General features: G+C 41.2%; 1 protein-coding gene across 6 annotated transcripts in view; it reads right to left on the bottom strand.

The window, feature by feature from the left end:
- LOC147692851 (receptor-type tyrosine-protein phosphatase gamma-like) overlaps nucleotides 1–13,690 on the bottom strand; it is a 1,083,817-nt gene that overhangs the window by 450,566 nt on the left and 619,561 nt on the right. For all 6 annotated transcript variants that reach the window (XM_086939073.1, XM_086939071.1, XM_086939072.1 and 3 more), the window contains exon 8: nucleotides 3,093–3,285. In XM_086939073.1, the coding sequence (XP_086795199.1) occupies nucleotides 3,093–3,285 (193 nt within the window). The remainder of the gene's footprint in view (nucleotides 1–3,092; nucleotides 3,286–13,690) is intronic.

The raw sequence follows: 13,690 nt of genomic DNA, 5'->3' as shown, positions 1-13,690 counted from the left end.
CAAGTTGAACCCGGATAAAACCGAGTTGGTTCTTACCGGGGGTTCTTCCAGTCCCTGGAACTCTCTCTTCTGGCCCCCAACCCTTGGTCCAGCCCCCACTCCTTCCACCACGGTCAAAACACTGGGGGTTAAAATGAATAATCAGCTCACCCTTCACTCTCAAATCAGCTCTGTAGTTTCCTCCTGCTTCCTCACCCTCCGAACTATCCGCACTGTCGCTCGTTTCTTTTCCCCCCAGGCACTCAAAATGATCATGGCCGCTCTAGTGATATCACGGCTGGACTATGCAAACGCCCTCTACAATGGCATACCAGCATACAGTCTAAGGAGGCTTCAGATGGTCCAAAACCAAGCTGCTCGGTTGGTTTTTGGTCTCCCACGCTACCACCACTCCACACCCCTCCTCAGGGAGCTCCATTGGCTACCTGTCAAGGAACGTTCCCTGTTTAAAACCGCCTGCATGGTTTTCCAGGCCTGTCAAGGCACCGCCCCCGCCTTTATTTCCTCATTAATAAAAGAATACGCTCCCCCCAGAGAACTTCGTTCCCCCTCCAAGTCCCTCCTTCAAATCCCACGCTTCAGACGCAAAAAGTGGGGTGGGTCCAACTTTTCTACCTTAGCCCCCACTTTCTGGAACTCCCTCCCAGACCACCTTCGTGCAGCTACCCATTATGTATCCTTCCGTAAGGAACTAAAAACGTTTCTTTTTAAACAGGCCTTCCCTGTGTAACCTCCCTTCCCGGCTCTACCACTGGTTCTTACTTTGTCTCTGTAGCCAATACCCTCCACCAGCGCCAAGAAACCGTTCGGTGCACGCTGCGCTCTATAAATGTTTTAAATTAGAAATTAAATTGCACAATACACATGTCAAACGTTTTCATAGCTCGCTCATGCATGGACTATTGGAGCCAGGCCAGACACATGGCTCGCTCTGGCTTGGCCCGTCTCATTCATTTGCCTACGAGTCCTCCTCTTTGAAACTTGGGCTTAGTACATGGCAAGTCATTTGATAAAAGGATTTCTAAAAAGGGAGGACTCGAAACATGAAGCCCTGCCTACATACACCGATTTGACAACTCTACTATCAAGGCTTCTTGTAGCAGAGATGAAGAAGACTCCAAGCAGTGAAAATATATTTAAAATAAGTGATCCCTGGGCAGGGATTCCGAGCTGCTGCAATGTATGTGACCGTAGTCATAAGTTCCCAGGAAGCACTGCCAGACAGACCCAGGTGGGACGAGCAGGTGCATGAGTTCAGCTGGAGGACACCCTTCAAAGGCATTTTTTGGCCTGGCAGTTGTGTGTGGGGGGAGCAGAGGGCCTCAGTTAATCTGCTATGTCTGAACCCCTTTTTCTCATCATTCTAATTTCACTAGGAGCTTTTAACTTTTAATTTTTTAGGATTGGGACTCTCTCTCTCTCTATATATATATATATATATATATATATATATATATATATATATATATATATATATATATATATATATATATATATATATAGTGACCAGTTTATTAAGCAAAAGTAGTAAATATGCATCTTCAGAAGTACTCGTTGAATGGGTGCAAATTTACTACATTTTGGAGTTCATAACATTGGCAGTAGTAGGCTTGGAAAGCTGTACCAGTTTCAATTTCCAGGCATACTAATGGCAATCAAACACCCAAAAGGTGATTGGATAAATGTTTGCAATTAGACTAACCAGTGGCAATTCTCAGGGTAGCATTCCAAACCATCGTCTTTCACCCACAGTGCCACTCTAGACGGAGATCCGCCAAACGCAAATCAGTACTGTCCTTGTTTCTCACTGAAACCATCCACCCGAAACTTGGTTATCTCACCCCTCCAGCCTGCAGACCACTGCTTTTTTAGTTGGGAAATTTGAGTTACACACCTCCAAAATCTCAGTGACTAAGCTATACCAGTCTCACTGCATCATTTGCACAGCTCTCAACACCTGTGCTCGTGACCATTTTATAATCTGAGAACACGACTTTCAAGACAGCTGTAAGTAGTTGGGTATCACTAGGCGTTCAGCAGGAGGGGTCGCCACTGTCCACTAAAGGAAGAAAGCAGAGCGTGCCTGGTAACCCGTAGTCAAAGCAGGAGGACCTCGACATTATTGGGTCTTACCGAAGGCTACTCGACTCCCTGGGTAGATGTAGGCAAGCAGTCCATGTTTAGCTCAAAGGAGTTGTGTGGAGAGAGTATGGGCACAGTGCAACAACTTTAGTTGCACTTATGTCTGGATGCTAAGCCAACGAGATTAATAATATTTGATTTATTATAGTTGCAGTATAAATAGACAAACTGAAATAAACACAAAATACGCAACTGTAACAGTTGATTTATACAGTGAAATCAGTAACACTGCCATGAGAAGGGCAGTATTAATTGGGTATAAGAGAAGAAAATTACAAAATAAAGCAATGAAACCAGGGTCCCTGTCTATGCATTATATAATGTCTGTGTAGCCTTTATGTTTGTGAACATGGAAACATGCATGGAATTGATACACAGAAGCATTGCTATATGGTGCACAGGTACTGCAGTACAATAATATGGAGTTTGTAAAGAGAAAATGTTCACAAAGCTCAGAACGCAAACATTATTAATAGAGGGTTGTTAATCTTCCCACCAAAAATTGACTACTTTCTTTCAGAGAGTACAGCTAAAGATTTCCAACTCTAATGATTGGAAGCACCAAAACCAACACGAAACACAGCAAATATGTATAAAATTAAACAGAATCCAGGTCAACATTTAGAAAATTCAACAGGATCCAGGTAACGGCTCTGACCCTTCAACTCCGGGGTTACCAACTTCAGATGGATTTAAAACTCACAACAGAATTTTTTTAAAGCGCTGTACCATTTTGACAACGCCACCCTTTGGGCATACCCTACCAGTTTAATAACACCATTATTAATAAGAAACAAAATGGACACAGTAAAGGCAAACGGGGCTACGTGGTAACCAATTGTAATAATACATCTGAATTTTAAGAGTGTTTGTGTGTGTCAAAAAAACAATTCGTTTGACCGGGCGAAACAGTTTTAAATTACATACAAATAATAGTTACGCAGATATACCTTTTGACGTCTCTGTGCCGAGTGGATTTCCTAGGAAGTCGGTGAAGTCTTGGCTCCAAGCATCCTTCACTGCGGATTTGAAAACCGCCCTGCCGTTCAGATTCTGCCTTGGCCGGAAGTTGTTTCTTAAATATTCCACGGATTTGACATGGTCTTGCTGTTCGGTGGTAAATATGGAGTAGAAGGCTTCAAGCTGAAAATAGCAGCCGAACAAGAAAGAAAGAAAAACATCACAGTGGTCAAATGTGGGGCTCGATAAGATGCAAAAAGCAGGAAGCGCTGATGCCAAGACCGATACACACAATGCTCTCAGGAAAACTCCAGACTGCCCAAAGGACTCGATGCCAACAGACTCATCTGACATCTGACCAGAGGGCCCGCCCTGCCAGGAATTAGTGAAAACACTTAGCGTAGATTACAGCAAAAACCATCAAACTATTTATGTCTGCACTGGAAATCTGTCACTGGGTGTATCGGACCATTACGAAGAAAGCTTTCATTTTCCTCCCTTGCAGTACATACGTGCCATAAAAAAAATACAGCAGTTTGGCTACATTTACTGCATTAACCCCTTCGGAAGCCACACTCTTCCAACAACACATCACAATGGAAAACTTTCAACACAAGCTGGATTGGCACTGTGGAATGCTTCTACCAACATCTAAAGGTGGGTAAGCCACTGAAGGCTCAAGGCAAAACAGAGCCGCCCCTTGGTGCTTCCACCCACCCGTGTACGTTTATACACGAGTCTTCAGGCTTCCTGTGTGTAGTATATATTTTTTGAGTGAACTTCTACAACAGTATTTTTTTTTTAAAGCTTTGGTGGAGGAGTAAAATACCTTACACAGTGCTTTATTTGAACCAGTGGTTTCCAGTGCTCAGCATCAGCACTGAATTGTCAGCACTGGCCCTAAAGTCAGTGCACCATATTTGTGGTGCTGTCTAATAATCAGATGAGTACATCAACATTGTTTAATGAGTCAATATACATAAAAAAAATAATACTTGCTGGCCAAGCCATTACTATAGCTTTGGGTGGCTTGGAATAGTCTGAACTATCAAACTTGTAGGCGTGTGAGGGCTTCTCATTGAGTAGGTGCTGCCATTGGCAGCGCTGGTGGGGGCAATGGGTGGTGCAAGCTGCAGCGCCCTCCAGTGAACGGCACTGGCACTTACTTCTTCACAAATTAAGTACTGCCTTACAATCTTGGCGTAATCTAGTGTTAATTCTGGTGATTTGCTATTACGCTACGTGGCGTAATTAAGCGCAATTCGAGGTAAAAAATTAAGGCAAATGCAGGGTAACAATGCGACCGACAAAATATGAGGGGTTGTCTGTGGTGCTTTTGTTTATTTGCACTTTTTTAGAGTGCAAAATGCATCCACGCATTGAAAGTGGATGCCAGTACGCATTCTGCACTGAAATACAACACATTATTGCCATCTAAATCATTTTCAAGTTTTGCGTAATAACGCAAAAGCTTATTAGGCACACTTTCCCCACCCCTAAATGCAACCTACATGAGCAGGGAACCACCATGTAAGGAATTTTAGGACTTTGCTACAGCTTTTGACCATGTTAATAGAGGTTGCCTTAGGTAGAAGTTAAAGGTTCAGGAAGACTTCATCCCATACATTTCACTTTTTTATACATATAGGCTCTGGTTAAAAAATATCTGAGCACCAGAACAATAAACAGTGTCTACATCCCTGCTTTACCTTCACAAATATTCTCAACTGCAATTTATTTCTGAGTTGAGGGAGGTAATATGACCAAAAAGGCTGCCCCCAACACCGAGGTTGTAGCCACGCCCCTTTTGGTACAATACATATAACACCATTATGGTTGATCACATAGTGGTGAGACTGTAGTGCTTCCTTAATCTGTCACCCAACTGTGCTGCTAATACCCTAGAAACTAATGGAACTAAAAAAAATTTAGGGCCCAAATATCAGCAAAACGGAGCAGAGAAGTTGATGGGTTATGGAGGGTATTGAGATTCAAACGTGAGGCCATGGGGGTCTAATTCGATTTCAGAGTGAAATGAGCCCTAATTTTAAAACAGTTTGGCAAACTGTCAAAGCAGAAGTGAAAACTCTATATACATGTAATTTGGTAATAATACAATTACACAGTGTATCTCATGACTGGACTTCGCTATGATAAGTAGAATTGCCTAGATATAGTGTGCCTCAAATGAGTCAAATGTAGACTATGGAAAATATAGCTATATTTAAGGGTAGGAACACCATTTTTAGCAGTCAAGGGACACTTGGTATGGATGGCTACCAACTAAAAGGTGGTATGTAACATTAGGCTGACTAGGAGGGCGAGAGACACTCTCCTATAAACTATTTTTGTTGAAATGAGGTGGAATATGAAGCAACATAAGATAGTCCTCTATTAAATCTTGGTTGTCATGGATCAAGGAATTACAAATCCAGATTACTTAAAATTTGAGTATCCAAGACAGTACTCTAAAAACTATATAGCAGCATGCAATGAAAGCCTATTAAATCTGTGTGAAAGATAAGAAATCTTTCAGTATGTGATGGGGACACCACTTTTTGGACAAACCCAGAAATATTTGTTCAAATGTTTTGGACAGGAGGACAGTTCCTTATCTGTGCAGTTTTAGTTAAGTCAGGACCACAGGTCAGATGTATTCAGGGCAGGCTAGGATAACTATCAATGCAAGTATTTTTTTTATTTTTTAGAAAGAGGTTAAAATACTGGATCATGCAATCTGTAAATACTAACAGATCTGCAAGATATAAAATTACAAAATATAATCGTGAATGCACCTAAATGGAGTACTCCAGGTCACAGCTGCTTAATTGTAAATGGTTAGTAAAAATCTGTCTCTACTTTGATAATGGTCCATTCAGGGCCAGCCTTGGGCATGGGCTAGCGGGGCCCAGGTCCTGGGCGCCAATATTCAAAAGGGCCGCAGCAGGGAGCTCCCACACTCAATGTTATGCAAACAGCAGCCCATCGCTCCCGCTTGGTCTCAATCAAGTCCTTTATCGCAACGCCCCCTCCTCCCCCATAACAGACACTAAATCTTCTTTCTAAACAGGGCACGGCCCCAGTCAATCCGATTTAAGGACAGCCCTTGGTCATTTTTGATTAATGTGAAAGTAATATGAGTGATCTTGCTACATTTCTTTATACAGTTATAAGTATGGAGGGGAATGTCTAAATTTTGACTTCCTTGAGCTGGGGTGTTGGTTGTCCATTTTCAACAAATGCAGCTAGTTTTCTCAACATTATGAATAGCCGGGTTTCGGTTTATGCACCCTAGGTTACATATGATACGTACACCTGATGATGTGTTTTTAGACCAATGGCTCAAGAACATTGACAACAAAGGAACTTGCATGTTATTGGCTTCCATTTTAAAGGCAAATGAATCCTTTCACACTCTCAAACAACTGTAGTTTGGTGGTGGAGAAATAAGCTTGAATTAGTCATAAGGGAAATAAATTCAGCAACCAATAGGATGAAACAATCAGGAGGCTGACCTTCTTAGTCATTATTCATTTAACTACATCATGCACTTTATTATAAATTCCAGAAACTGCAAATTCCAGGCTATTTTTTTGGATTCGTGATCCTATTATAATTGTATTCTGATTCATCTATAAATAAAGCATTTAAGCCTATTTTACATCCGAAATACTCCAGGTTTCCATTCTTATTTACTACAATCTCCGTAAGGTAGCACAACAAACCTCAACTATGCAATGCAAATTGTGCACACCCTCAGATATGCATACATTTTTTTAAATGAACAGCCAAAACATGCAACGTTTATATGGTGTTTAACCAGTGAACGACTAGCTTTGGAATTTCCGTAAGAAATATTATAGTTATTGAGCCTCTACAGGTGTAAATGGAAGTACAGTTTTAATTTTCACTTCCAAACATTTAGCAAATTTCATCTGAGGCCACAAAACAATTGAAATAACATGGCTATCGGTTTATAACACTAGGGCACTAATGCCTCACAGGTGGACCGATTTAAACATCAATATTTAAGCTAAGCCTTAGAATGAGTATCTGGTAGGTCTCATTCTTATGTACATACTGTGCCACATGTTTGGGCACGAATGTCAAAGTACGAGGAATTTGAGGTGGGATTTTACATGCTCAAAAGAAAGAAAATCTGCCTCATGAGATGATGTGGGTCCTGAGGAAAGGGGACTGTAATTAGACATCTTTTATGTTCCACTACCCAGGGGAAAACATCAACGTTCATCACTCCTTTTTTCGGTAAACTGAGTGGTCCATGCCAAGGCAAACTACAAAAAAAGTTTCTTAAAGCTCCTCCAAGCATATAGGAAACAGCATCCTTCCACCAATTGGTGGCCGAGGGTCTCAGATAAGGCATTCATGGTCTAAAATGTCAATCTGAATACCAAGAAGCTAAAGTACTTTTAATTGTGAGGGCTCGTGGATTTAGAATAGTTCTTTTTTCATCAAGTAGTGCTCCATTTGCCCTTCAGACTGGACTGATTAGACTGCATGCATGACATTGATATCAAGTAACAAATCTCTCTAATTTTCTGGCGAGGACATAAAAAACATACTGCCTGGATGAAGAACCACAGGAGCCCATAAACCTTATTTCTTCTGAAGAGTACAGTGGGATTATATTCGTGTTGCAGGTTGTTGTGAAAGATGAAACACACTAAAGGTGGCAAATAATGGATTAAAAAAGGGACACAGAACATTAATGTTACCGTGTTCCTACAGTGACTAGCCTTCAAAGGCTATTTACTCTATGGAAGGGTCCTGGCTGTCATATGAGATATGAGAGTACACATTAAAATAATAATTCTATATCTCTGGTTTGGGATCATCTAGAAAAATATTTCAGCCACTCAAATATTTATTAAAAGCTCAATTTCACTGTGAAGAAGGATTTTAAATAAATATTTAAGAAAACAATCATACTAGCTCTCCAGCACCTGGCAATCAAGTGCTTTACTTTAATGAGAAGTGAACACTGCTCCCAGACCAGGGACAATGGCCGAGATGTGAGGAGGAGTTGTTTTCCTCTGACAGGAAGACCAGTGGGGGTTGAACTTCAAACTTAAAAGCAGCCTGCTCTGTGATAGAGCGCAACTTTGCTCTTTTATTTTGTAGGGGTGCATTATAATCATGAGTGGTCTGCATCCACATATAATTAAGGTAGTAAATGTATGTAATTAGGTAACCATATATGTGTGAAGTATATTTATTACTAATAAACATATCTTTTATAAAGGCTCCTATAATGTGTGTATATTAACAGTGTGTGTGTGTATATATATATATATATATATATATATATATATATATATATATATATACACATACACATACATATATACACACACACACACGTACTTAAACGTGTGTGCTGTTCTTACGTTAGCTGAAATTTGGAAGGCCTAACTTTCGTTTCTCCCTGTTCGTTCAAGTGTTGAAGGTTGCTAATTAAAATGTATGTGCTTGTGACATTTTCTCCTTTCACGTTTCTGATGCAGGTGCAGGAGTTTGTCCTCGTTAGTTGGAATAACATCTTTGTTTTAGGAGTTGAACAAACCTAGGGAGGAAAGGATGCCTTTGAACAAACGGAGCCGATAATATAGGAGGATGTCATTCGTGTCTTGAAAGGCCTGGGAACCAAGGTTATCGAACAAGAGCCTGGATGTCCATTACTTCATTGAAGGTTACCCAACAAGAGGGGTCTAATTGGATGAAGTGGTCTTGAGATATATTCGGGGGTGGGGGTGGGTGGGGGGGATTTTTGACTTTTGTTTTTGGGTTAGGGACAGAGTCCGAACACTTGTGCCATACCTGAAAAGAAGAGAGCATCTTAGAACGATCTCTGTAGCTTTATGCTACTTGACCCAATTGATGTGGGTGCGCTTCTTTGGAAGTCTTCACATGCTGACACCTTTCAGGGAACTTGCCTGGGGAAATGCTGAGTAGGGATATCACGCTAGAAGTAGTGTAGGGACAGATTAAGGCTTTTTACTTATGAAGCACCAATGAAGAAATCTCTTGCTGTAGTCTGTATAATTATTTGTGTTTTGATCCTTGAATTGGTGATTCTGTGCATGTTGCGCCACTTGCATTTTTCACAAGTAAAATGGGAGGTGACAACTGGAAAGGCCCAGCCTTTATCCCCCTAGTCAGGCAGGTACCAAACCCAGTGGGGAAAAAAGCTACCCCAAGAAGCAGTTTTGAGTGACCTCAAAGGAGTAAACTACCCATTACCCAGACCACTCCTCTGGATGGGCACACAGGCTCTACAAAAGGGGAGAAGAGTTTCCACATCTTTGACTTATTAGGAGCACTCGGTGTGTGACTTCTGGACCGGTAGAAAAATAGGAGGACTGCACTCGCTATTTGAGACCTTTGAGGAGACCTGAAGGGCTGGACCTGCTCACTTGTAACAGAATAAAATAAGTTGGCTTCAAGTGTCAGTTTGATGACCTCCTGTATGGCTACATGGACACAAGCTGCAAGTGGCCTTTTTGCTGATGTGCTCAGCTAACCAGTTGAAAGTGTATTTGGATTGGCCCCTGCTGTTGGCCTCTGACACCCTTGAGAGTTTGAGAGTCTCTAAGTGCCACAAAGGGTCTTGGTGGCCTTAGAGTGTACTCCTGAGGTTGATTGGACACTAGAAGACAGTGTGGAAACCTTTAAAAATGAATACTCCAGAGCTTCAGGGAACAAGCTGGAAAATGTTTCAGACTGTTAGTTCCACAGACCCGTCCTGCTGAAATAACCCTACACCTTTGAAGAAACAATTAGGTGCCATTCTCCATTGATACTTAGAACATTTCCAGTGAGAAGTCTCAAAAGCTCCAGAGCGGTAGCTGGACCAACCTGTTTCAGGTATTAAGCCTTCGGTTCCACAGCAGCAACTACAGTTTTAGCGACAAACCGCTCTGGGAGGAGATATCTTCGCAACAAGTGACAAAGTTCCTATCTGTGTTGAGACTTAGAAGAAATGTCACTTTCTTCAGGAAAGTCCCTTTCTGAAATGGAACTTAGAATCGTTTTTAACTTCCAGAATTTCACTGGTATCAATCCACTGGGTGTACCCAAACAGGATCCATCACTGTCGGACTGAAGCTGCACCTTGGTCCCAGTCTACTACGACCATTGCCTTACATTGGTCTTAATTTTTCTTGGTGCAATTGCTACTCAATTCTGTAAAATTTCATAACTCCGATAACCTTATTGGATGCTTATCATTTTGTGTTTTTATCAACCATTTCTCTACTCTTATTAATAGGAAGGGGGATTTGCATTATGTGGTGTCTGATTTAACTCTTTGTACTTTTAAATGCTTTACACTTTTTTTACGTTAAGATTGCCTGCTCTGTGCCATAATACAAGGGGTTGAGCTTGGGCTTAAATTACTAAAACAATTAACTGGACCCAAAAGCTTAGCCACTTTACGACTTGTGGTGGACTTCCATCCACCCCAACTAATAATTCACTTTCTTACACCAAACAAGACCACTTGCAGGCACAGGAAATAGGTCTTACCTCTGTGTATGTTTCGATGGTAATGATCTTTCTAAATACGGATTGTTCTAAAGAATTAGCTGTTGGGGAGGCAAGGCTATCATTTGGACAGCAGGTGTGGTGCCCTCGGGACCAAGGTGCTCAATGGGGCCGGACTGCACATCAATTATAGCTGCTGGTACAAAACCAGCACAGAGCTTCCTATTTTTTTTTCTTATTGAGCCCAATTACCCCTGCTGCGCTATTGACTGCATTCCTTCAAAGATCAATACAAAGCCAGCCACATCCTAATAATCGCTCTTCCTCTATTGTAGGGGAGTTTACCAATCTCACACCAGGCTATCAATTTGGGCACACTGGCCACTTACAAGTTAAGCAAATGTAGCCGGATGTGTACAACCTTGGCTCCAAGTTTGGCACTGACTCTTACTTGGAAGGGGTGGGCATGCCACTACAGTGCCAGAAGTGGTGCTCACAAGAAACATTGTTGCTTTTAAGATGTGCTTCAGAAGTGACTCGGAGTGTGTTATAAGTGCACTGCCCGAAGCAGTGGCCAATCACACTCAAATTTAAAGCACAACAGAGCAGTGGCCATGAAAGCCGGCAGAACACATCTTCGGTCCTTAAAACTGTTCACAGGCACAAACCCAGGAGGTCCTCTTACTTCTGGGCAGTCACTCTGATTACAGGTAAGAGTCTTTTTAAGTTGCAAGTGATGGGAATTTATTTTCTCATGCATGTATTTCAAGACATGCATTGTGCCTTTAAAAGCAGTCTAACTGTGATCTCTATGTTACGTATGTGTCCTATATTGAGACCATCACGAGCTGAAGGTGTACGGTCAGTTTAGGTGAGGCAAAACAGAGCAACCTGTACCAAGCTGGCACGCAGAACTCGACAAAGACAGGTAAGAGATCCATGTTCTTTTTAGGGTATTTGGCAATACGTACCCTGACAGGAGGGCTGTGAGCTCCATTATAATACAGGTTAAGAGGTCAATATTACCCCAATCCAATTTAGGATATGCAAAAAACCACAGCAAGTGGTAGGGGGAGTAAGAAAATTAACCAAGCAACGAGGAAATTATGCTTTGGGACAAGCAATTGCGTAGGAGCAGTAGTCCTACTTTGTCAACCAAATGAATGATCTACTATGCTCACTTTTACTTCGACTTTCATAAATCCACGTGGCAAACAAGGCTTTTTATTAGGGGATGGTTAAAGCAATTTCTGAGGTTCGATTGCTAATTATTAATGGCAGTACACAACCTAAACCACTACATCTGTCCATAGGCCATCAGATGTAGCTTGGGACTTCATGATGCTCTAAAGTACAAGTCAGTACCTAGTAAGTCCGTTAACATTTTGTCCTTCTCTTTCCCTGTGTTACAACTTTTTTAGGTATTCCAGTTACTGATGTGCTAAAAACGAATCCTCCGATTTGTAAAGTATGGTAAACACAAAAGTATGTGGGACATTTTTCGATATGTGTATGAAGCATCTTAGAAATTTAAGTACAGAAAATCAGTAGCATATAGTGGATTGTTCTAGGCAAACCATCACACAATACTTCACAGACCAGAGGATTCTTATGAAACTCGAATGGATGTATGACGTTACAACGCATACTTTTACCACGCACACCATTACAACGCGGTATTTACAACGCATACCGTTACAACGCATAGCGCTTAGAGGTGCTGGATAGTGGTAAGTATAATTTTATATTCCAACTCCAGTCCCTGTGGACACTAGGGAAGGTGTTGGATATAAAATTATACTTATTCCCTATGCTAGAGCGCCCCCCAGCGCAATGCGTTGTAATGGTATGCGTGGTAATGCCTGCGTTGTAGTGGTAGTGCGTGGTAAAAACTTTGTTGTAAACGTTGTATACCACTCGAATACCTGAAAATGCGAGTTGTAACACAAACAAATTTAAAATACCAGATACATTGGGAACCTACCTCCCCCCTCCTTCTCATTTTATTATGCATCTTTATGAGATGATAAATAATCTAATGAAACTAAGACTATCCAGTCGTGATACGATAGGTACAGGGCAAATTGCATTTTAGTGCATTAGAAGACCTCGGATATGGTTTGATGCGAGCCACGCCATTTGCATCAGAGGAAAATGACAACTTGTGGCAAAAGAAGGGTAAGCCAAACATAATTCAACAAAGCTATCCTCGGTAAATGAACAAAATATTGCGATTCTACTTCTAAAACGGCATTAAAGCAAAAATCCAACTTGACATTTTTAAAGAATCATTTATTTCCGTTAGGCTGATTAGTCTTCAGCACTAACAGTCCTCTGCAGCAGCATAGAAAAAAAATGCAATTCATTCTGAATTATACACTGCCTTTAGCCAACATTTTCATGAAAGTCATTCATCTCACAAAACAGTTAGTAGGGATTTCATACTAAATAAATGAAATAAAATGTCGGTGTATTCACTGTAACTTCATTAGTCTGCTGAAAATCAGACATGAACTTTCTATTAACACCCAGATTGAAGAGATCAGATGTCTGCAAAATAAATTGTTGGAGCAGCTGCTTGGGCATAGGAAACAAACTTTAGCAGTAAAGTAATACAGCAGTGACCTCATACAAAACTATTGACTGCCCTATCGGGAAAAAACCTTTTTTCTTCAAAATTATATGTTTTTTAAATTTTATTACGACTATTATTATTTTTTATAAAAGAAGTGTGGCAAAGGAGTGAGAAAGCTACAGAGCATAAGGATGGCCACATCTCTTAACCACTTTGGTCCCAGCTTCACTTGCTATGTTAACACAGGCTTAACAGGCAGTGTGGTGGATCCGGCACTGCAGGAATTGAGGTTAAACCCAATCCTAAGGAAACAGATGATGATCTATCAAAATAATAAGCACTGACCCTGTTCACACAATTGAGAAGCAAGATGATGGAGGTCACACATCCTGAGCGTCCAATGCCTAGCGAACCAGGAACTACTAGAAGAACTTCACGAGTACACAGTCAACAGATCATCAATCACAGAGAAGTGGTGCACCAGAGGAGCAATAGACACCCTCCAGATTT

This window comes from Lissotriton vulgaris, chromosome 9 (assembly GCF_964263255.1).
Source record: "Lissotriton vulgaris chromosome 9, aLisVul1.2, whole genome shotgun sequence".
NCBI lineage: Eukaryota > Metazoa > Chordata > Amphibia > Caudata > Salamandridae > Lissotriton > Lissotriton vulgaris.
This window is presented reverse-complemented; position numbering and strand designations above follow the sequence as displayed.